This window comes from Dipodomys merriami, unplaced genomic scaffold, assembly GCF_024711535.1.
Source record: "Dipodomys merriami isolate MVZ:Mamm:240054 unplaced genomic scaffold, mDipMer1.0.p SCAF_15, whole genome shotgun sequence".
Classification (NCBI taxonomy): Eukaryota; Metazoa; Chordata; class Mammalia; order Rodentia; family Heteromyidae; genus Dipodomys; species Dipodomys merriami.
Genome location: NW_027202826.1, coordinates 27,024,823 through 27,050,199, shown reverse-complemented (window position 1 = coordinate 27,050,199; position 25,377 = coordinate 27,024,823). Strand labels below are relative to the sequence as shown.

The 25,377-nt window shown below is 37.3% G+C and overlaps 1 protein-coding gene across 14 annotated transcripts in view; it reads left to right on the top strand.

Annotated features, from left to right (window-relative positions):
- Positions 1-25,377, top strand: part of Camk2d (calcium/calmodulin dependent protein kinase II delta) — a 258,224-nt gene that overhangs the window by 179,274 nt on the left and 53,573 nt on the right. For all 14 annotated transcript variants that reach the window (XM_070022483.1, XM_070022490.1, XM_070022485.1 and 11 more), the window contains exons 7-12: positions 3,797-3,899; positions 12,534-12,617; positions 17,419-17,513; positions 20,269-20,391; positions 21,214-21,297; positions 21,711-21,753. In XM_070022483.1, coding sequence (XP_069878584.1) covers positions 3,797-3,899; positions 12,534-12,617; positions 17,419-17,513; positions 20,269-20,391; positions 21,214-21,297; positions 21,711-21,753 — 532 coding nt within the window. The remainder of the gene's footprint in view (positions 1-3,796; positions 3,900-12,533; positions 12,618-17,418; positions 17,514-20,268; positions 20,392-21,213; positions 21,298-21,710; positions 21,754-25,377) is intronic.

Here is a 25,377-nt window from a genome sequence, read left to right as displayed (position 1 = left end):
GTATCCACAGGGACAACACACAGAATGAACCTTGCAAACAGTTGCTGTTCATTACAGCTGAGCTGCTATAAATGGCTGTTGACACTGAGACCAGATGTCATGGAAAATCCTGCATCATGACGAAGCAATGGGGTGGGGAAAGAGCCTTTGTGTGAAAATGTCAGTAGAATCTATTTAAAAGCCAACCTCAAACTGAGCGCATCGAAAGGATTTAGAAATAATCTCAGTTTATAAAACCAATAGAATTCATTATGTTAGTATTGTATATGTAATGTATAAGTATTAAGTTAGCCAACTTTAGTTGGCTGCATTGTTGTGGTTATTTCTCAAGTTTTGAACATTCATTTCAAGTATTACATGCTCTACATGTCAAAATAACCTGAAGCACTGAACCATAACAAAACGAATCCCTAATGTATATATTGTTTTCAAAAAAATCTCCAGTGCTCCAGTGATACAAACCCACTGTGATTTGATCAACCCGTAGACACTATTATGAGATATAACTTCCGTCTTAGAGTGTTCATTCAAGAAATAAAGGAATTATTGGCTTTGAGAGTCTATGAGTTGCCCAAATTCACCAAGCCAGAGTTGCAAGGAATGAATTTTCTTTTAAATCCCACTGTCCTGTTTCTCTCAAATGTAACTACATTGGGAGAATTCTTGTTTCTGATCTTAACCTACCTCATCCACCCTCCAAAGTCAGAAATATGTAATAGTTGTAACAAAGCATGTGGTTAGAGATCCTCTCTAAGGAGAAGATACCGATTAGGTGAGAAAATCTCTTTCTGTTCTGATGTACTATAAGCACGATAAACACTATAAGTTACTTTTCTATCTTAGGCATTCAGAATTTGCAGTAACCTACTTGGCAGTAGATTTTTCCTATGACAATATGTTTTCAAAGTCGGAGGCTCTGTTATGAAAACAATTTAAAGAAATCAGAGTAAATAGGCCTGCTCTGGCTAAAATGTTGCTCTAGATTTAGGCATGAGGAACCTTCTTCCTGCCAAGGGACATGTAAACATTTCTCACATCATCACAGGCCCTACAATATTATCAACACAGGAAGACGTGACACAGGCAGTGGTAAGGACCATTACATGTCTGTCCTGTCAAGTACCAAGAGATTTTGTGGGCCTTACCTGGCTGACGAAGGATGGGGTACATGTTCCCCACTTCATAAGAATTTCTATTAGAAAAGCTGAGCCTCCTGAACCCTCACAGAACACAGTGACAGGATTATTCCCACTACATTTCAAAGAGTAAAGGTCATTTAAAACAATCTTGTAGTGAAACATTAGAAATCAAATAACCCTTAAATAAATTCAGTAATTACTCTGATTTCTCAGCTTGCATACCAAGGGTCCATAGTTGGGATGGCCTCATAGGTACACACAATGTAAAGCTTTTTCAGCCCTATTTATTCAAACATGCAGACATGTTTAAGATAGGCCTTAAGACATATTTGAGATAGGCTTGCCTTTTCTGGTATATAGCTGCAGCTGAACAGTCCTCAGGGTAGAAGGTGAAACACTGATGCACATTTCATCTTCCCAGATGAATCACAGGCCCTGCAGCAAGGCCTTCTAGGTCATCTCTAGTTATGAAGAATGGCCCACCCCTGTCATTCAGAGGTCATGCATGACAAAACTCACAGGCCACCATTTCTTCTGAATTGGCTTAAACTTTGTGTTTATGGGCATGATGCACACAGCCCTTCCAGTGCATCTAGTGATTAACGTACCCATTACATTAGTTTATTGACTAATGGCACTGGCATTTGCTCAACTAACTTCCATACCATGTAACCAAAAAGTCTTCAAATGACTCTGAATTCTTCAGTGATTTGAGCTCTCGCATTGAATGAGTCTGCGGCTAACAAACTAGTCTGGATTGTGTTAGCAGACATCTCTGAAAATCTCAGTGCTTTTAAATGTGTAAGTCACCCAGGAGCACATTTAACTGTTACTTACAGTTTGATGTGCATTATCCAAGATGCTAATTCTAAAATAAACAGTTGGAAACTTTCTCTTGATTCAATTATCAAATTCATGAATGCAGTGGACCATACATTTTAGTTGTGAAAGTAAAATGTCAAATGTGACTACATTCACACAGTTAGACATTTTATCATATTAATAAGCAACCACAGTTTCCCAGTCATTTCATAGGTAAGATGTTGTCACTAAAAGCTAGTTCAGCTCTCATTCATAGTCTAGAGACAACTTTACCCCAAAGTCCAAATTAAATTATGCACTTGGTGTTATATAGTTCAAACCCCTATTGGCTCCCAAAATTTTACAAAGGTTTCTTCACATTTACCAATGGTCACGATAGTGGTGAATCTGATGGCAGTGAGAAGCAAGAGCCTGAAGAAGTCTGGTACTTAATCAAAACTTATTTGCCCACACTCTGATCTCTTATAGATTTAATCTAATTTCTTCTGAATTTTGGTTATGGGTTTTCGCTATTTTGCATGGCTGGCTTCATTTTTTTTTAATCAAATACTGGTTTCGGCTGTGTTTACACAAGGTCAAAACTAACAGTAGAATTACCTAATTTGATAAGAAGACAGGTGCTAACATGGTGGAGAAAATATTTAATTTGTCAACATCCAAATAAAACCATTTTGATTGACTGAATTTTTAGATTTGTAGAGAACGGTTTTGGCACTTGTCAAACCCATTGTTTCCCAATGTCATTCTGTCTGAGACACAGACTTAAATTCACTGGATTTTGTCCCAAGCTAGGAAGATATTTGACTATTCTCCCTTATGGACACCAATCTAGCCTGTTCATCCAGATAGCTTGGTGGTATATGTATTGACCCAGCATCTTTTTTTAACCATCTTCTCCCTTCATTTTTTAAATATCCACAAAGAGGGTCCAGGGAAATGGAAGACATTGGCTTGTTGCTTATTTGGAAATATCAATGTGTCTTGATGCTCTAGTTGGGAAACAATACTGTAGACACAGCCTGATACCAAGATCCAGTAAACAGTGCTTGAGTAACAATAACTATACAAGAACCCAGAATGTATCTTTCTCACAGTCATTTGAGATGAGAGAAGAAATATATAAGTAATGTTTTGAATCACACTTCAAAGAGATGTAAATTATATTTTAAAAACCTAGCTTATAAAGGGAAAAGAAGTTAACTGTAACATTTGGCAAATGCTAGGATACTTTTTCTGCCTTTAAGAATAAACAGATTCTTAAAGACAGCAGTTTTAATACATAATTTAGAGTGCATCTCCAAATTTTGTAGAGACATTGTTTGGAAACATTGAGGAATCACAGAATCACTGCACTTGGATCCAAACTTAAAGTCAACTAGGATTTAATTTGCACAGTTTTATTTGCCAAATGTCTGTAGATTGGTCCAACTTTTGTCATCATTTTGCCAAGTTTCCTTCTGCTGAGAGTATCTGTGCTCTGTGAGCCTGCTAAGTCTATGTCTGTGGCCAACTCTGGGCCTTGAATGGTCCTTGAAAACATGTGTGCAGGCCAAGACACATGCTTGTTTATTGGATCTCTCCCCTCTACCCACTATCTCTCCCCAACCTTTATGCATCTGTCTAAAGCCTGCACACATGATGTTTTGAAAACCATTTTCTAACCATATTTTCCCTGGGATTTAGGAATGCCAGTCTCCAGGAGAGACAACTGTGCATGACTCTTTGTTTTGTTTTCTCCCTTAATCTTGTGTTTTAAAAAAAAGAGTTAGTTTTGAATAGTCACTTAAAATAGGTTCTCACCTTGGTCTCTCTGTTTTTTTTCTTTCTAAATAAAGCCTGAGAATTTGCTTTTAGCTAGCAAATCCAAGGGAGCAGCTGTGAAATTGGCTGACTTTGGCTTAGCCATAGAGGTACAAGGAGACCAGCAAGCATGGTTTGGTGAGTAGAACCGAATCCTTCACACAATCTCTACGCTCCATGCCACTTCTCTCCTCTATAGTACTCAATATCCTTTTGCTTCTAACTCCTGACACTTTTTCTTAATTTTGTCAGTTGTGGGGCTTGAGTTTGGGGCTTACGTGCTGTCCCTGAGCTCTCTTGTGCTCAAGGCTGTACTCTACCACTTTGATCCACAGCACCACATCTGACTTTCTTTGATGATTAATTGGAGATAAGAGCCTTGTGGCCTTTCCTGTCTAGGCTGGCTTTGAACCATGATCCAAAGATCTTATTCTCCTGAGTAACTAGGATTACAGGCATGCACCACCTAATACCTGACTTCTAACTCCTGACTCTTAATCCCACTTTAGACATATTTCTTCTAGCAGCATCTTAACTAATGTAAGATACTGGACCTGTAACATTTTGAACCTGATAATAAAAGGGAATAAAATCAAGAAATACTTTTAGGGAAAATAATAACGGGGACATGGAAACACAAGTTATTTTTCTTTCATTTAAAGATAGATGAGGAAACAAATTCTATAGTGATAAGTAATAAGAGTATTGCAATATCCAAAGACTTCTTTGTCCTGTGGCTTGATGAATAGAAGTTCTTTTCCTCTACCCCTGTCCCAAGTCCTGATCTCAAACTCAGAGGCTGGACACTGTCCCTGAGCCTCTTTGTGTTCAAGGCTAGTGCTCTACCACTTGAGTCACACCTCTACTTCCATTTTTTTTGGTAGTTAATTGGAGATAAAGAGTCTCACAGGTTTTTCTTCCTTGCTGGCTTTGAACCATAATCCTCAGATCTCAGCCTCCTGAGTAACGAAGGGATGAGCCACTGGTGCCCAGCTCCAGAGATTTTTTTTAAGAAAGTTGATTGATCACATATAGTGATGCCACAGAGAGCAAAGGAAAGAGTAGGTTTCTAGGATATATAAATTTCATACATTTGTTACCCATAAATTAAGGAAATTATAATTGCACACATAAAGCTGTGGGTTTGAGCCCTAGTACCACAAAGAAAGAAATATTTTTAGCCATTCCAAGTCACATATCTATATGTTTATGTATTTTGTCATTTTCTAATTTATTGGTGTGCCAGTTTTGTTATTAAAAATTCTGATGGTTTTGAAATTTTCATCAAGATGCATTGTACTCATTAACTGACATGTTGAACTGAAACACTTTTGTAAAAATACTTAAAGATAATAAAAGAGAGAAATAGTTATGTGATGAAAATTGTTTCTTTTACTAGGAGAGGAAAAGTATGTTCACTCATCACAAGAGCTAAAGCCAACACTCCTCTAATGAAAGCCAAGCTAACAAGAGAAAAGCTAAAAAATTTATTTAATCAAAGTATTGCATGGTACAAAGGAAGACCCAATGGCCCAGATTTTTTTAAATTCCTTTATTTAAAATGCATACATTTAATAACCTTCAAATACAGTTATAAATGTTGGATACATACAATGCAGAATGTGTACATATTGCAGAAGCTGTTAAATTCTACTTATCTCTGGACCTTTCTCTTAGGAATGTTAATCTCACGCCGCTCAGAGTGGACATCATTTAGAATACAAAAAAAATTGTTGGTGAAAATTCAGGAAAGAAATGAACCTTATTATATGGGAATGCAAATTAATGAAACCACTATGGAAATCAGTATGGAGATTCCTCAAAATTATAAACATAGAACTACCCTATGATCCATCTTTACCATTCCTGGGCATTTATCTGAAAGATGTAAAACAGGGTACAGTAAAAATACTTGCACACTTACTTACATTGCAGCCACAATAGCCAAGGATGGAAACAGCCCAGATGCCTTCAAAGGGACAAATAGAAAAGAAAATGTGCTACACACTCACTCACACACACACACATACACACATATACACACAGGACTTTTATTCAACCATCAGGAAAAATGAAATTATATAGCATCTTGCAAGGAAATGGAGGGATCTAGAAAACACTCAGAACTGAGTAATATAAGGCAGACCCAGAGGGCTGGGAAGTTGGCTCAGTGGTAGAGTGCTTGCCTTGCATGCCTGAGGCCCTGGGTTCGATTCCTCAGCACCACATAAGCAAAAAGAAAAAAGCCAGAAGTGGTGCTGTCACTCAAGTGGTAAAGCACTAGCCTTCAGCTGAAGAGCTGAGGGACAGCGCCCAGGCCCAGAGTTCAGGCCCCACGACCGCTCCCCCCCCCAAAAAAAGAAATAAGGCAGACCCAGAAAGCAAAGACGAATCTGCTTTCTCATGTATGGGTCATAAACTCAAATACTACCTGTTATGTATACATACAAGGGCAGATAGATAGATAGATAGATAGATAGATAGATAGATAGATAGATAGATAGATAGATAGATGACCAAGCTTACTAATATATAGTAATGCAGAAGTGAAACTAAATGAATATCATTTCTGTATGAGCACAGAAAGGCTAGAAGTTATACTTCTAGATTTTATAACTGGTTTGTGATTCTAGTTTCTAGTTTCTGTGGCTCATTTTGGGCAATAGGAATTCTCGTTTCTATAGCTCATCTTAGGCAATCATCTTAAGAAATCTAGTTTGTAAGGCTATTGTGGAGGAGAGAGGGGAGTATGAGAAAGAACATGGAACGTGAAAAAGATCCTACCTTGCTTTCCTTAGTTTAGGTCCATGTTTCCAGTGTGCCAGGGCCTTGTACTCTGAGCCCTATCATTTAGAGTTGATTCCTAAGAAAGAAATCAACTCTAGATAAACTTTCAATTTTACTAATTCTAGCTGGGCTTATGGATTGATTCTATATGTGGCTTGAATAAGCCAAGAGTTTTTCTGTCTCAATTCTCTGTGCCTCTGTCTGTATCTGTCTGTCTGTCTGTCTGTCTGTCTGTCTTTCTCTCTCTCTCATTCTCTCTCTCTCTCTCTGCCATTTCAAGTATGAACTTATTTTTCTAATAGAGTTGTATAATATAAGCTTTCCCCATTGTAAGTCTTATATCTCCCTTCACAGTCAATGTATGTGGGCTAACTTTTGAAATACTATTAACTTCTGATTTCTTTTCCTCTGAAAAAAAAGACAGACCCCACCCAAAGTGCTTCCCTTTTGGGTTGTATGTACAAAAGCTTCTCTGTAAGCTAAACAAACATGCCTTAAGATGGACATATAGACCCTGAGATCTACCTTATCTTTCAAGGTCACCAAATCTAATTAATAGAAGTGACCCAGCAGCCTTCCCTCAGCTACTTTGTGACAGCCTAATTCAGGACCTCATTTCCTGATGTTTAAATAATCTTATCCTAGTTGACTGTAAACAGGAAGACAGTAAGACCTGTACTTATGTCTACAAATTGGAGATCTAGATGTATTTTTTTATCCTCAGGAATGAGCCAAGCACTGGTGGCTCAAGCCTATAATCCTAGCTTCTCAGGAGGCTGAGATTTGAGGATCACAGTTTGAAGATAACCTGGGCAGGAAAGCCAGTGACAGTGATCTCCACTAAACTACAAAACAGGCTGGAAGTAGAGCTTTAGCGCAAAAGTGGTAGAACACTATCCTTGAGCAAAAACAGCTCAGGGATAGCACCCAGACCCTGAGTTCAAGCCCCAAGTCCCTGTTCTCCCCCCATAATGAAGTACCAACAGTTAGATTTTTGACAGGAAGTACAGTAAGAAGTGTGTCAGATACATTGACAGAGAAAAATAACTGGAGGTGCATAAATTAATAGGAGGCCCTGATCCCTAAGGAGCTATAGCTTTTGTGTCAGTAACTATTCACCTTGCAGGGTAGGAGGGGCTTTCCAAAGGCCTCAGGAAGTACTCTGGGAGTATAAGGAAGGAAGTCTGCATTCAGTGTTGGAGAAAGATCAGATCTACAGTTATCTGGGCACTGAATGGCAATTGGTTCATTGATGTGCAAAGACATAATGATGTACCTTTTGAAGAGTTTGGCTTTTATCTTAGAGGTTTCAGGGATCTGGTGAGGGAATTTGAGTGGAGATGGACATATCTGGGTTGAAAGTACATAATGATGGTTTCATTGGAAGATAGTTTATGAATAATTAACCTGAGATAGGCGCTGGGGGTTTATATCTATAATCCTAGCTAGTTAAGAGATTGAGATCTGAAGGATAGAAGCCACTTTGGGCAGAAAAAATCCACAAGACTCCATCACCAATTAACCAGAAAAAAACAAAAACAAAAAGAGCCCGGAACCATATCTCAAATAATAAAATGCCAGCTGTGTCTAGAGCACACACACACTCACACACACACACACACACACACACACACACACGTGAAGAATTCATAATTAACATGAAAGCAAGGACCTTGTTATTTAAATTATGAATGCTAGCTTAAACCAGGAAATAGTTGGGACCAAGCAAGTTCCAAACAACACAGAGACAGACAAGGAATCTCAACTCTAGGGGAATCTGCACCAGCCTTTTTGTATTCATGAGGTACAAAAATACTATACAGAGGGGTTACAGTTACATGAGTAAGGTAATGTGTACATTTCCTATGGAGCATTGTTACCTCCTCCTTTGTTTTTCCCCTACCACTACCATCCCTTCCCTCCCACCTCCCCAACTCCTCCCCCTGCCAAGTTGTAAAGTTCATTTTCCACATAGTGTCTTCTACATCTCATTGTTTCAATGCGTCAACCTGTATCCTTATTTCAGTATTTTGTTATTTTCCTTCCCCTCCCCAAATTAGAAAAATGTATATACAAGATGCAGGGCACCGACATTAAAAACCAACCCAGATGCCCCTCAATAGATGAATGGATCAACAAAATGTGGTATATTTATACAGTGGAATTCTATGCCTCCATCAGAAAGAATGGCATCACCCCATTTGTTAGGAAATGGAAAGAGTTGGAAAAAATTATATTAAGTGAAGTAAGCCAGGCCCAGAGAAACCTAGGTCCTATGGTTGCCCTTATTTGCAATAACTAGTATAAATCTAGGACATGCAGAAAAGGTCAAAAGCTATGTACATATGACCATATAAGAGGGTATTAAGTGAAATGAACCCCAAGATAGGGACATGAGTGGTTTTTTTCTTTCTTGCTATTGTTTTTAACATATTTAAAATGTACTGTGTGATTTTTTTTGTTTCTCTTATATGTTCTTCCCCCACAGTATAACTCCAGTTTCCACTGTAAAGTGTTTTATCACATTTCCATAATAGCACACAGTATACTTCATATTTATTCCCCCACTTCTACCTTTTACTTTCTTCCTACCTCCTCCTTTTCACATTCCACTGCCCTAGTTATCCCTACTCTGTTTTCATGACCTTGGGAGAGGGAGTTGCATTTTGTGTTATTTGTTTTCTTCTTAATAGCCATTCAGACTTGGGGTAGAGATGGAAGACTCTCATTGTAGTTTTGACTTGCATTCCCCTGATACTTAAGGATATTGATCATTTTTTATATGTTTATCAGCTATTTATACTTCTTCACTTGAAAAGTGTTCAGTTCATGTCCCCATTATTGATGGGATTATTTATTATTTTGGTGTATACTTTGTGCATTCTTCATATATTTTGGATGAAGTTCATTGTCAGATGCATAATAATAATATACTGAATGATAGATATAACGACTAATAACACTATAATGATTAATAATGAATAAAAATTGGTGAATATTTTCTTCCCTTCTATATTCTGTGTCCTCACTGTTGATTGTTTCTTTTTCTGTGCAGAAACTTTGAAATGTGATTATGTCCCATTTGTCATAATTCTTACCTTTTCAGTTACTGGAACTCTGTTCAGAAAGTCATTACCTATGCCCAATGAAGCATTTCCTGAGATTTTTTTTCTCAAGTAGTTTCAAAGTTTCAGGTTTTATTTTAGGTCTTCATTAATTATGAGTTTTATTAATTATATTTTTGTAGACAGTAAGAGATATGGATCATGTCAGTCTTCTACAAGTAGATATCTCATGTCCCTAGTATCACTTGCTACAAAGACTATTTTTTCCTCCAGTGTTACGGATTTGGTAACTTTTTGAAGAGTCATGTGGCCACCTGCTTGAGCTCATTTCTGGGTCACTTATGCTGTTTTATTGGTCTATGTTCCTGCCTTTGTGTTAGTACCATGTTGTTTTGTAACTAGTGGCTCTATCATACAGTTTAAATCAGGCATTAGGATAGTTTTTGCATGTTTTTGTTCAGTATTGCTTCACCTGCTTGAAGCCTTTAGTACTGTTTGGGAACTTTTTGTGCTTTTGTTAATTTGTTTCATATAGCATCTTACTATGTATTTCTAGAGGCTTGCCTCAAATCCTGTCTCTCTTGAGTGCTGGGATTACAGGTGTAATCCATAATGCTTTAGTTGAGCAGTTCACTTTTTCTTTTTGTGGGGGTTTTTGTTGTTGTTTTGTTGATTTTTTTTTTCAGTTGTGGGGCTGAACTCTGGCCTAGGCATTGTCCCTCAGCTCTTTGGCTCAAGGCTAGCACTCTACCACTTGAGCCACAGCACCACTTCTGGTTTTCTGAGTGGATTATTGGACATAAAAGTCTTATGGACTTTCCTGCCGGCTGGCTTTGGACTGCAATCCTCAGGTATCAGCCTTCTTAGTAGCTAGGATTACAGACATGAGCCACGAGCACCCAGCTCGAGTCACTTTTTAAACACATGTAGTGACTTACTTTCCTATTTTTCCTAGAGAGAATAGCATTAACATTTCCTGCTTTGGGTCAGACATTCTAAGCTATTTAAGACATGCATTGAAGTTTACTAATTTTCTTTTTATTCATTTATTTACTTTTTTTTTTATTTTTGTCAGGACCTGGGTGCAGTCCCAGAGCTTCTTTCACTCAAGGCTAGGTCTCTACACTTGAGCCACAGCACCACTTCCAGCATTTTGGGTAATTAATTGGTGATAAGAGTCTCACAGACTTTCTTTCCCCAATTAGCTTCAAACCATGATCCTCAGATCTCAGCCTCTTGAGTAGCTAGGATTATGGTCATGAGCCACCAGCACCCAGCTAACTAATTTTAGATAGTAGACAATAGATTGGACATTAAAGCGTGATTTTTCAGAGTGGAAAAGAATCACTGGGAAATGTAGACAGCTAATGATAACTGCAGGTTAGAAATCATTTAGAACTGCTGTCTGCTAGAGATTTAGATAACAGCAAAAAATGACATCAAGTCTACCAAGGGGAAATTCACTTTCAAGAAACTGTTAACAAGATCCATCAGGCCAAATGCTCACAAGGAAAATAAAATCATATTGGATGAATAAAGGAGATACCAGATGATGAAGGACTTGAAACTGTATACTCCTGGCATTGGATTTAATCAAGCTTTGTCCCTTGGATTCTCACTGGATTCTCTTTTGACTCATGTCATGAAGAGTTGGAGAAAGATTGTGGGAATGGAGATTGGTAGGTATGGCATACCAGAAGTATCTCCACTCCAAGTAATTCTCAAACTTGAGGCAGCAGAGACCTTTGTAGATTTAGCCGTGGACCATGTTAAGTTCAGCTCAAGACACATGGGTTTTGCTTGTCTTAAGAAGGTGGATTCAAACACCCTTTGACTCATTTTCTAATCTAATTTTGTTTTCAGAAATACCTGTAAGTGTCCAGCATTTTTATATCTCCTGTATAAATACAAATTTATAAGAGAAATGAGGGGAAAATTATTTTTTGGAGACTTTGCATCCCAAGAAATACACAGTATGCTTTGTCAGTGACTCCCGGCTGGAGAGATTCCTATGACTTATCCTTCTAAAGATATGCGCTGGAAGAAAACTTTGCAAATGTCAATGGTTACACTGGGTCCTTTTAAAGTAAATATTTTTATTTGAAAAACTTAAGTTTCAAAAATAAGAAATGCTTTAGACTCTATCAATCCTACAATTACTTCAATGTACCTTATTTAATCCTATGCCAGTTTATATAATACACAGCTTTTTCTCTTTCTCTTTCTTTTCATTTTTTTTAACCATCTCATGTTTCTTACTAGATCCTCTTAGATCGAAAGTCTTGTTGGTACAAGTTCAACAGTGATTCATCTGAATGTTCCAGAGTCTCCTTTTTAGTTGCCAGTTACAAGGACAGCCTGATTATTTATTAGAACACATTGAGCTCTTTGATATATTTTAAGCTTACTTCTTCTCCTGATGAGGTCTCCAATTACTTTTAGTCCTGTCTCTACCCTCATCACCCTACAGCCTACAGACTAGCTCTTTCACAATTATTTTCTGAAAGTTGCTTTTAATTTGTCCTTATTATATGCCTTTTATATCAAACTCCTTCATAAGTGACTAATTATCATAATAAAGTTGTTTAGGTATCATGATAACTATGATCTTTTGCAAAGTTCTAACCCTCTCTTCCATTTTCTACTTACTTCTTATCGGCTTGAGGATTTTTACTCTAATGGAAGCAGTCATCAGCAGCTAACCAAAAGTGGCACATTCCCAATAGATTGGCCTCGGTATCTGGAAAAAAGTATAGACAAAAAGATCAATATTGAATAAGGGAAACTGGTCTCCACTAGTTTGGTATTCTGGAAAGTTTTTCTTATTTTGTTATTTAGGGACACCACTCAAACGTTTTCCTTTCAGGTTCTTCATTTCATAGTGACTCTGGCTCTGACTGGCACAAATCTGTTTTCCTAGGTTTCGCCGGCACACCTGGATACCTGTCCCCAGAAGTTTTACGCAAAGACCCTTATGGAAAGCCAGTGGATATGTGGGCATGTGGTAAGAAACCATAGTTTCAAGTAAATTTTCTCTAACACTTCAAGGATTTATTCCACTGAGCAAGGATGAAAACATAAATACATAAAATGACCAAAAGCTGAATAACTTCAACATTTTAAAAAGTATTTCTCACAGTTCTAGACTAGGAGGTCCAAGGTTAAAAAGCTGGCAGACTGGGCCTTGTGAGGACCTGCCTTCTGGTTCATAAATGGTCACCTTCCCTTCGTGTCTTCACATGGTAGAAGGGACAAGGAGCTTTGCATGGTCTCTTTCATGGGACACTAATTCCATTCAAAGGGTCTCTAGCCTAGAAGAGCCCTCCTGGGGCTATCATAGTGCAGGTCAGGATTTCAGCCAGCAATTGGAGAGAACACAAATACTCCTTCTACAACCATCCGTATTGTTACAACGTAAAGTGGGATTGTTTTCATGAGCATGGCATGAATTAGAATGAAAGAATGTAAGCCTTTAATAAATACAAGTTATTTATGATACTGAACTATAGTGAATAGCTAATAAATAGATTTAGGCCTGTAATGAATAAGTTATTTTGCATTTGCCCTACAGTTTCATCTTCTATAGAAGATAAAATAATGATTCTGTATTTATATAAGATATTACAGTGAGGATTAAAAAATTTTAATGTATAAATAATTAGGATACTGTATTATATAACAAGTATTTAGTCGATGTTTGTATTATTAATAGAAATTCAATGTCACTTAGTGTTAACAGTATGGTAACATTCCCAACATCATTTTAAAGGAAAGAAATATATGTTTCTATTTGTGATATTATCTGCTTACTTTTAAATAAAAGGCCACAAATATATAAAAGTAAAATAAATCAGTTTCTTTTACTTGATGTTCCCTACTGATCACCTCAGAAATTCTAGAAGAAATCCTCAAACGTTGGCCTATTGTATAATCTTTTTACAAAGCAATGTTTGCTTTAACCAGCAATCTTGTGTTTTTGATTCAGTAGATGTGGAATGGGAATATTTATTTATTTATTTATTTATTGGTAGTCATGGGACTTGAACTCTGGGACTGGGCGCTGTCCCTCAGCTCTTCAGCTCAAGGCGAGCACTCTACCACTTGAGACACAGCACCACTTCCGTTTTTCTAGTGGTTTATTGGAGATAAGAGTCTCACGGACATTCCTGCCTGGGCTGAGTTTGAACCATGATCCTCAGATCTCAGCCTGCTGAGTAGCTAGGATTACAGGCATGAGCCACCAGTGCCCCTCTATTCATTTATTTTTATGCCCATCCTGGGGTTGAACACAGGGCTCAGATGCTGTCCCTGAGCTTCTCTTACTCAAGGCTGACACTCTACCCCTTGAGCAACAAGTGATAGCTTTTTTTAAAAAGTAGTTTATTGGACATAAGAGTCTCCTGGACTTTCTTGTCCAGAGATGACTTCAAACTGCAGTCATTAAATCTCAGCCTTCTGAATAGATAGGATTACAGACATGAACCAACGGCACCCAGCAATATTTCTTGGCACCAGTTTGAAATGTGGGATGTGGTAGAGTTCATAGTAATGATAAGTTCCTACTTCTGTCCCCTAACAGCTCCACCCACCCTTCCAGTAAATTTTGTATGAAACCAAGATGCCTCCCAAATGACAGTTAGGGAAATAAATTGATTAGCCTATAAGGACTAAGTTCTGATTGAAGGCTTTCTCAACCAACTCTAATCAAAGAAAGTCCCAAGGACAAGGACAAAATGGAGAGGATTTCAATATCACATATTATAATGATATTTCTCCATTTCAACATATAGGTCAGAGGCTGGAATAAAGGGGAGGCTGAGAGATACTCTGAATCACTTCTCTCCTAAGATTATCAATATTAATTAGTTTTCTGGGTTTTGACAGTATCATTCCCACTAGTCTATAAATAGGTATTTGACTCCCATAATTTGGCTTTAGTCTACTGGCAACAGCTTTCACTCAGCCTGAGAGGTGTTAACTAAAACTTTTATTTAAATGTTATCAGAATAATGTTTTAGATTTGGTTGTAATTTTTTGAAAGAGTAAATACATCTATCAACACTGTGCCATAATGATAGATTACTGTACAGTATATTTCTTTGTGTCCTTAGCAATACCAAGGTTGATATTTCATCTTAAATTGGATTGAATCCTGGGCCTTCAAAGTTTCCCCCATGCCTACAGAGGCAGGTATAATCAGGGAACTGTATTTTTAGTCATGATACTTGGTTTCAAATATTTTTAATAACTCTGTGTCTGTAGTATCTCAGAGTTGATTTCTTTCCTATAAAATAAGAATGCATTTCCTTCATGCAACTGAGAGTGTCAACTTTTTCCTAAGGAAAAACATTTTGTAGCAAATAAAAAGGAGTTAAAATGCCAGTTAAAACAGCCATTGTCATTCTAAAACATTGAAAATGACACTTGGTTGATGGCAAAGGTCTGAGACAAACAAGTCCAAGTCTGTCTTTCTCCCCTCCACTTAGGCCTCACTATGCTCTAGGATCAACTCCAAAATGCCTTTGAGTTTGAGCATTGCTCCAGAATGTTCCTGTCCAAATCTAAATGCTAATGGTGAATAGCTCGAATACTTCCCTTGCAGTAAATTAGTTCCCAGTGCAAGATCTGTCTCTGCTGATCAACTTGGAAAGCCTTAGTAGGGCCCGAGTCTGGCAGACACTGACAGACGATGTGCAAGATATACAGTCACATTCTTAAAGGCTTTAAAAAAAATGATAGGGCCATATTTTTGTGAAATATGGTAGCCTCTGGAGGTAAGATACTGTGTTTGGACCTTAACAACCTAGAAGGACAGACAGAATGGGGTACTCTGGGCAGTAATGAGGCTGTGAGGACTGGCACAGTGGGCATATTGTGGTCTTTCTTTGCCTGCATTGACAGAGGTTGTCTGACATTTTTCTTTATCATGCCTCCTGTTTGTAGATTTCTCCCGATTTTCTCCTTTTTGTTTTCTTCCTCCTTTCTATCTGCTGCTTAGGTAGGAAGCTGTTTGTATAGGCGTTAGTGGACACATGCAGCTGCTCGGGTTACTTGCTGTATGACAGAGCATGACTTATTTAGTTTCTGGATCTCAGCCTCTTCTTGTAAATGGCAATAATCATAGTGCTAGCCTCATACCTTCCCCAAAGGGTTTTTTTAAATGCTATAATTGTTCGTTATAATCGCCATTATTATGAGAAAGTGCTTCTTTAGAAGTGAAGTTACCAGAAAACTCATTAGAGCCTTACTTTAGACTTAAAAATATTAATAAGCAACTAGTATTAACAGTATGAGAGTTAAATACTATGAAGCTCCATTCAGTGGATTATCTGAATATTAGATTTTTCTTTCTCTTTTGCCCCTCTGCCTCTTCCTTACCCTTTCTCTCTGGCGCTCTCTCTCTATTTTTTAAACTTTCTCTTTTCATTATTTTATTTTTCTTGTTCTGTAAAACATTTTCTTGTGGCTACATTTCACAGTTCTTTAATAGTATTTTATCGGGTCCAAAAATTTAAATACATAATTTGCTTCTTACACTAAAAAAACATTTTTTAATATTGTGTACATTTTGTTGGTGATGAGTAATATCAGACCCATTGAAAAGAAATCAAAACAACTCACATGTACACGCTCTTACACACATTCTCTTGCACTCATTGCCTCATATATACAGCCACATGCACACACATATTCTTAGATACAAATACACACTCTTACATATACACACACATACTCCTTCACATATCTCTCTCTCTCTCTCTCTCTCACACACACACACACACACACGGGTCTTATGAATTTATGAATGACTTCAGAACTTATGGAGGGCAATTCAAGGGTTCAAGCCCAATTTGTGGTGGTCTTTCACTGTGCCCTATTCTGCCCTTTGCTTTCTTCACACAATGTTCTGTACACAGCCACATTTCTTTGTGATAAACCAAGCCCCAGTTAAAATATGTGTTTATGGCCAGCTTCTATTTTCTTTTCTTTCTTTTTGGTGGTGGGGGGGGGGCTCTAAGATCTGGACTCAGATTTGGTACCTGGTGCCTCCACTCATCATCTAGGGCTCTGCCAACTGAGCCATGCCTCCAATCCTCATTTTATTGAGAGGCGGTGAGTATCCTTTAGTCATGTTTCTAGAAATGCCTTGCAATTCGATAGCTCAAGGTGATACTCTTGATTAGATGCTGTAATGTCACATATTTGAGGAAAATGCCCATTACTGTTAACATCATAGTGAACTTTTTGGTTACACTTGTAAGTCACTGCTATTGGCCTAGAATTACTGTTTTCCCCATGTTAACTTTTTTCCTTCAGGTACCATGAAAGGTACATCACATGCATTTTACATATAAAGTGATGTATTCTCACGCATCACTGTTTAATCAATATATTTTCTGGTTGCATTTAGATTATGGTATATCTTGAGGTCACTGCTTTTTATACTACCAGTCAGCAAGTTCTGACTAGGTTAGCTCTTCTGGGTTGTGTAGCTCTTTAGAATTCTTTGGCCCATGTAGTGGTGTAACACAATGTCAGAGTGCTTTATCATAGCAGAGGAAGCCTTCACCCTCCACAATGCACAGGGCTTGAGAACAGCTATCATCATCATCATATCATCATATCATCATCATCATCATCCTCTCTCTCTGTCTCTGTCTCTGTCTCTGTCTCTGTCTCTGTCTCTCTCTCTCTCTCTCTCTCTCTCTCAAATTTTCTGCAATGTACTTCCCTTTGTTTCAAAGGGTGCAGCTTAGTAGCATTGTATCTGACTTACATTCTGTTCTTATGCTAATTTCTTCCAGGTGTCATTCTCTACATTCTACTGGTGGGGTATCCACCCTTCTGGGATGAAGACCAACACAGACTCTATCAGCAGATCAAGGCTGGAGCTTATGATGTATGTAATAAGCATTCATAGCAGTTCAGATACCGTATTTACAAATTAATTCAGTTTTTGTCTATTGACGAAGAACTGCACTTTTTATTGTCTTCTTAGCTATAATTTTTAAGAGTTTTCCTTATTATTTTTCTTCTGTCCCATTACAAAAGGGACATAATGCTGGGTATCATAGTGTATGCTTGTAATTCTAACATCAGGTGGCTATAGCAGGAAAATGGAGAGTTTGTGCCTAGCCCAAGCTGTGTAGCAGGGTCTTGTCTTTTAAAACTTTATATAAACAGCCGGGTGCTGGTGACTCATGCCTCAGGCTGAGATCTGAGGATCATAGTTCAAAGCCAGCCTGGGCAAGAAAGTTTGTGAGACTCTTACCTCCAATAAACAACCAGAAAAATGGAAGTAGTACTGTGACTCCAGTGGTTGAGCATTTGCCTTGAGCTGAAGAGCTCAGGGACATCACCCAGGTCCAGAGTTCAAGTCCCATGACCAACAAAAATAAAAACAAAAACAAAACCACTTAGGTCACATGCTGCCTTTGTTTTTATTTTTTTTTATTGTAAAGATACTGTAGAGAGGGGTTACAGTTACATGTGTAAAGTAATGAGTACATTTCCTATGGAACAGGAACATTATTACCCCCTCCTTTGTTTTTCCCTCTACCATCCCTTCCCTCCTCATCTCCCTAACACCTCCCTCACCCCCCCAAAACCCGGGAAGTTGTAAAGTTAATTTTCAACATAGTATCTTGTATGTCTCCTTGTTACTATGGGTCAACCTGTACCCTGGTTTCAGCATTTTGTTATTTCCCTTCCCCTCCCCAATTTAGAAAAATGTATATACAAGATGCAAAGCACCAGAATCAAATACAGTGACAACAGGGGTTATACCATGGGGGAAGAACATACAAAAGAAACAAAAAAAAAACATAGTACATTAAAAACAACACCAACAAAGAAAAAAATCCTCTTGTGTCCACTACACATAGAGCTCCCCTATGGCCCAGCAATCCCACTTTTGGGCATTTATCCAAATGACCACAAACAAGGCCATACGAAAGCTACCAGTACAACTATATTTATCGCAGCATAATTCACCATAGCTAAGATGTGGAACCAACCCAGTGCCCCTCAGTAGGTGAATGGATCAAGAAAATGTCGTATGTATATGTGTATATATATATACACACATATATGTATATATGTACATATATATGTATATATACATATATATATATAGGTACACAATGGAATTCTATGCCACCATGAGAAAGAATGACACCAGCCCATTTGTAGGAAATGGAAAGACTTGGAAAAAATTATATTAATGTAAGCCAGACCCAAAGAAACATAGATCCCATGGTTTCCCTTATTTGCAATAACTAATATATTTCTAGCATAATCTTACCAGACAAGTAGAAAAGGTCAAAAGCTAAGTACATATGACCACATACGATGATGCTAAGTGAAATGAACCCACAGATGTGGACACAAGAGGTTTTTTCTTTGCCTTTTCTATAAGTACTAAAAGTATACTAACTAACTGTGTTACTAACACAGTAACAATAATTTTGTATTACATGATTATTAAAAAAAGCTGAAACCAGGAAAAGAACTCTACATCCTATCATTAAGATACAACTAAGATACATTTCTCTTAACTGAGGAAGAACATTATTCCTAGTATGCTAATATTCTAATTACATGCAAAGAAAGTTAAATGATTACCAACACAAAAAATGAAGAGGATAAATAGCTTCATTAAATGAAGGTTAACATAAGATGGAAATTCTGAGATTCGGTTACTGAAATTGGTAACTTTTCTTCAGGTTCTAATCTGAAGTCCTGCTGATGCTTTTGTAGTGTCAGATTTCTTCTTACTGTGGCCTTGTAAGCAGCCACAATTAATCCATCATTTTTGGTCTAGGAATTAAAGCTGTTTTCTTACCTCTGCTATTACTGCTCATGACTTCTGAAAGGTCATAATTTTCACATGGCAAACATTGACAAAGTGGTAGGATGGCATTGACGCATGGTTCAGACTGACTGCTTTTGCTGGGATTGCAAATCATTATGCAGGTAGATTTCATATATGCTCAGTTTCAGATCAAAGGAATAATATTTGGGAAGAACAGAAGATTCTTGTTAACTTTTCTAAATTTTATTTATTTTTGGGTGTGGGGGGGCCAGTCGTGGGGCCTGAACTCTGGGCCTGGGCGCTGTCCCTCAGCTCTTCAGCTCAAGGCTAGCGCTCTACCACTTGAGCCATAGTGCCACTTCCAGCTTTTTTCTTTTTGCTTATGTGGTGCTGAGGAACCGAACCCAGGGCCTCGAGCATGCAAGGTAATCGCTCTACCACTGAGCCACCTTCCCAGCCCACTTTTCTAAATTTTAAAATGCATTGACTATATATAAAATGAAATTTAGGCTATAAATATATATAGGTTTCTTTTTCATGTATCTTTAAAACTGTATGTAGTTTTTTTTTTTCCTGTATATAGTTTTATACCATAGCGGCTATATATTTGTCTAGACAAATCTATCTAGATATTTATCTATTTTCTCTAGAGATAAATTTATTCATCTACATCTAGATCAATTAATTGATCTAGATACACTCCTCTATTTTCAATGTAATAATTTAATTTATACAATTGATTACTTGCAGAAATGATGCATATATTTGGCTCTTCCCTATTTGGCTGAGTGTATCTTTTCAAAAAGAAAAAAAACCTCTTTACAAATTTATATCTTTGAAGTTTCCATCACCAGAATGGGACACGGTGACTCCTGAAGCTAAAGACCTCATTAACAAAATGCTTACCATCAACCCTGCCAAACGGATCACAGCTTCTGAAGCACTGAAACATCCATGGATCTGTGTAAGTACCAGCCCAACAACCTGGAACTGAAGGAACCTCTTGTCTGTTTTTTCAATGGATTTAAAATAATATTACTGAAAAAAGATGCACCTAAAAAGGTATGCATTTTTCATCCAAGAGATTGGACAAAATGAATTTCATGAGAGCAAAACAACCCCATCATTTCCAGTTAAGAACATCTGATTTGTGCAAATAACTAAGGAAAACTTGTCCCAGGACACAAGGAATGAGTATGCATTATACCAATGATTGACAAGACTCACTGAGGTTAAGAAAATAACAACAAGTTTTTATTGCAATCCAAAAAAGAGAAAAATCAGACTAAGTTCAATTACTCATTATTTAGCAGCTTCAGACACATGCCTGAATTTTAAAATCTTGGATTAAAGGTTTAGTTGCATAAAAGGACAACTAGAGATGTCTGAATATACTAAGAAGCACTAAGAAATAGCAGTGGAAACTTAGGGGGAATCTAAAACCTGCAATAAGTTTCTGAGGGTAAATGTCACATGTCAGAACAATAAATACAGTACCAAGTAAATGAAAGGCAGTGCCATAAAAATGTGCTAAAAGACATATTGACACAGATAAATTAAGAAATTATTTTACACTTTCAATATGTAAATATTTCAGCTTAGTTGCTAATAGCTTTGACAAAGTCATTCTTTTCATTTTAGGTAATTTTGTTCAATGGCTATTTATGACTTAGGTCATTGGATCATAGGCATGGATGCACTAGCAACAAAGATTTAGTGAAGTTGTGAATGCTATTTATTATAATCCATGTGCTTTAACTCTCCCCCTTTTCTTCTCTCCATCCAGCAACGTTCTACTGTTGCTTCCATGATGCACAGACAGGAGACTGTAGACTGCTTGAAGAAATTTAATGCAAGACGAAAACTAAAGGTAAGGAATTATACACTGTTGTGAGGAGGGGTCAAGTGTACTTCTAATGGAGAAAAAGTAACTTTCAGCAAGAACTTTTCACATGTAAGATGTTGACATTCATATTCCTTTCCTGGGTCTTGGGGACATGAATATTCCATCAGAATCAAATCATAGGATGATTTGATGTGTGCTGTGACTGCTTCCTTCAAGTGGAAAACAGCTAGGCAAGTTGATCATCTAAAGCTGGTCCCAGAATCCTGGGAGCCACAGGACTTCCAGGAAACTAAAGGAAAAACCAAAACCAAAAATCAAACAATCAGAGTTCCCTTAACTGAAAAATACAACCGGAAGATTGGTTATCCAAGACTCTATGTTTGTTAGGTCAGAGATGTGCAGAGGCAACATTGACTTTTGTCTTATTTCTGTCATAGGGTGCCATCTTGACAACCATGCTGGCTACAAGGAATTTTTCAGGTACATGCATTAAGAACTATAATCCTTTGCCTCCTTCCCACTCTCTCTCTCTCTCTCTCTCTCTCTCTCTCTCTCTCTCTCTCTCTCTCTCTCTCTCTCTCTCTCTCTCTCTCTCTCTCTCTCTTCCCTCCCTCTCTCTCTCTCCCCACCCCCCCTCTTTCTCATTTCCAGAAATCAAAATATCTCAGTGGTGTTTTCTTTTAGCCAGATATTCTTGGGCTCTCAGTTTAGTCATGCTTACTTGTTCTGGTCCAAAAAAGAAACCTTTCTTCCCAAAGGATTGTTACCTGTGAACGTTTGTGTGCCCAATAGTATGGTTCCCTACCGTTACTAATAATATTTCAATTTCTTTTCATTGGGAGCCATCCCTTGATTTGCATGATTTCATAGTGGTGGAAGTCACTGAAATCTGGTTTGGAATTCAAATCTTGATTTCTCATACCTTTAACTGACCTTGATTCAGTCTTGGACCATGACATTTGACTTTGGGAACAATGGGGGAGAATAATGGAAATGGCGCAATAAAGTGCAACTTAATCAATCAAGATGCATTCATTGACATGTTGAAACTCCTTTGTTCAGCTATTTACATACACATACACACGCACACACACAAACACACACACACACACACACACACACACACACACACACACACACACATATTTTTTTTTTGTCCGTCGTGGGGCTTGAACTCTGGGCCTCGGCGCTGACCCTCAGCTCTTCAGCTCAAGGCTAGAGCTCTACTACTTGAGCCGCAGCGCCAGTTTCCAGTTTCCTGGGGGTTTATTGGAGATAAGAGTCTCACAGAGTTTCCTGCCTGGGCTGGCTTTGAACCACAATCCTCAGATCTCAGCCTCCTGAATAGCTAGAATTACAGGCGTGAGCCACCGATTCCTGGCAATTTTTTTTAAAAAGAAATCAAAGTATCTACTAATTAGGAAAACTTGGCTGTTCAGAAATAGCAAATGTGAGCCCTACATTCCCTCCACACTTGTGGCTGCCATCATCCTGTCTGCCACAAAGCATCATGGGACTGTGGTCCTCACAGGAGCAGCTCTGTCCAATAGTCAGTACTGATAATGAATAGAACTGTCCAGTGTTGGAGCTCGCAAGTGGTAGAGATGTGTATTCACTCAAGAGTTCAACGTGTAGAATTTGTGATGTCTTAATTGGTCATTTCATGAGGTAGTAACTATGAATAAGGTTTCTCACTCTCACTGGGAATTCTAATAAGTAAACGCTTTTTAAAAAAGAATACAGTTACTGGCCAATCTGGTTTTCTTTGACCTAAGTTCTTTCAAAAGTACAATAATATTCTGACACACAAGGCTAATCACAATTGTTTCAAGATATCTAACCAAAGATATCAACTCAAGAACTTACAGAGAACATAACATGGGGATACCATAAGGATAATACATGTTCTTGAAAATAATTCTATAGTTAGGAATACTCATTATTATGTTAATAATTAAAATAATAATAATAATGTTTGTTAAATATAGGCGACCTGAAACCCCTTTGTTAGATTATCTCAAAGCATATGGTTTCCAAAAAAACAAATTTTGAGCAATACTAATCAGTCATGTGAAGGGAGGAACTGGAGCTGTACTAGATAAGCTTATAATTTAGACATTTCAGTTTAGTACAGTTGTCAGAAGTTAGTGCTAACTATACTACCATTTCAGTTAGCACGCTGTCTATGTATTAGAGACCTGCAGTGCCAGCTGTTTCTTTTATTATTTTTATTTTACCTGGCATGGATGTTACTGTGTTATCATTATCAGGTGGAAAAATTTTACTGTATTATTATTATTAGGTGTAACAAGTAGCCAAACCCTTTCCTTTCACCTAGAGAATTGGAAGCCAAAGGCTGTTGAACAACTACAACACAAATAGTAATGCACCAAAACAATACTACACATTGAGAGACTGTTGTCAGTTATATAGAGTCTGTCCAATTTGTTTGGTGTCGTAAAAATTTGTTGCCTCTTGTCAAGTCGCCTGTTTTATAAACATTTCATTGATGTGATTGACATTTATATGGGTGAATTTAATACCATCTCATTAAGTATTGATTAATATAGGTTAAAGAAGTATTGCATGTGATCCCTTAATTAGTAAGTCACCAAAAGGTGGAATGAATTATACAGTATATACTGTTACTAGCAAACTTACATTTTTAAAAAATCTCCAGAAGTAAAAATGTATATTTTATTGAAATGTTAAATATACTCTTGGGCATGAATTGGGCCTTTATTAAGTAATGTTCGCATCCACTTATAGAAGCTTTATTTTCGTTTCCTCTCCATCATCTTATAAACCAAAAATTCATGACTAATAAGTGGATTTTATACTATTTCTGAATGTTATCATAGCATGAAAACAAACTTCTGATATCCATCACTAAAAACAGCTGAATAACACTGGACTCATATAACTTAGTTACATCTTATACTGATATTGCATTTTAATTTTGAGTATTTCATTCATTATGTTTCATTGCCAAACATGCTCTTTGATCTGTCCATAAGTATATGGTGATAAAGCTCTTTTTTATTTTCTTTCTTTTCTCTCTGTATGTGGAATGTATTTCTTGTGAGGTAAGGTGATAGAAAGCACAAGGCACATTTCTGCACCTCCCAGGCCAAATCGCTGCTTACCCTGAATCATTGTCTTTATGCTTGCCATTGCAATTCCAATTATTCTGAGTTTGCTTTCTAACCTACTAACTGCCACGGGATTTCTTAAACATTGTATTTGAGCTCCAGGAAAACAAGATGTAAAGTTAAGGCAACTATTTCTTAGCAATCTCAATTGATAGTAAATTAATAGCTTTGCTGCTAATAACTTTAGATAAAATTTTAAATTATTCCAGATCTAATGACTCAAGTCAAGGAAATATCAGGAAATGACATGCTCATGCTGTTTAATTATAGCTATGTATTTCCATTTTAGATGCCAAATTCCATTTTGACATGCTTAAATAATTATACATAATTAACATTAAGTGGAAAGTGTACTTCGTTCCTCACATGTGTAAATGCTCTACAGTTGTATACAAATTGTTGTTGACAGTTACTTTATCAGTTAATGGGTGTATCTATGTACCTGTTATCAGGACATTTTGGAAAAGATGACCTCACCTTTTACTATATTCAAGAAGTTCAATTATAATAGCAATAATGAAGGCTTCCTCCAAGAAAAATGAAGTCTGGTAGATGACCACATATTCTAGAATTTTCTTCTATCTTGTTTCAAACTTTATAGCTTTTCATTTTTCATTTTAAAATGGTATTGTTTGGGAAGCCTTTTGTATTCTGATTTTGAAATGTCAAAGAATACATGTCATTTTTAAAAATCATATGCTTAGCATTTAAAAAAATTCGCTCCAGGTCATTTTAGATAGTTGTTAAAATTTTCTAAAGCTGAAAATGATCTGATTTCAAAAATCCCAGGATGTTTGGCCTGAGCAAATTTTTACAAATGAGTTTACGTCTCTGGCAAGAAGGGCTTCAGTGGCAGAACTGACTTGAGTGCCATACTTGTGGTGTGAATGGACACATGATACAATCTGTCCGCTGATGTCTAAAGACTGATTACCAACTTTCTGGATTGCAA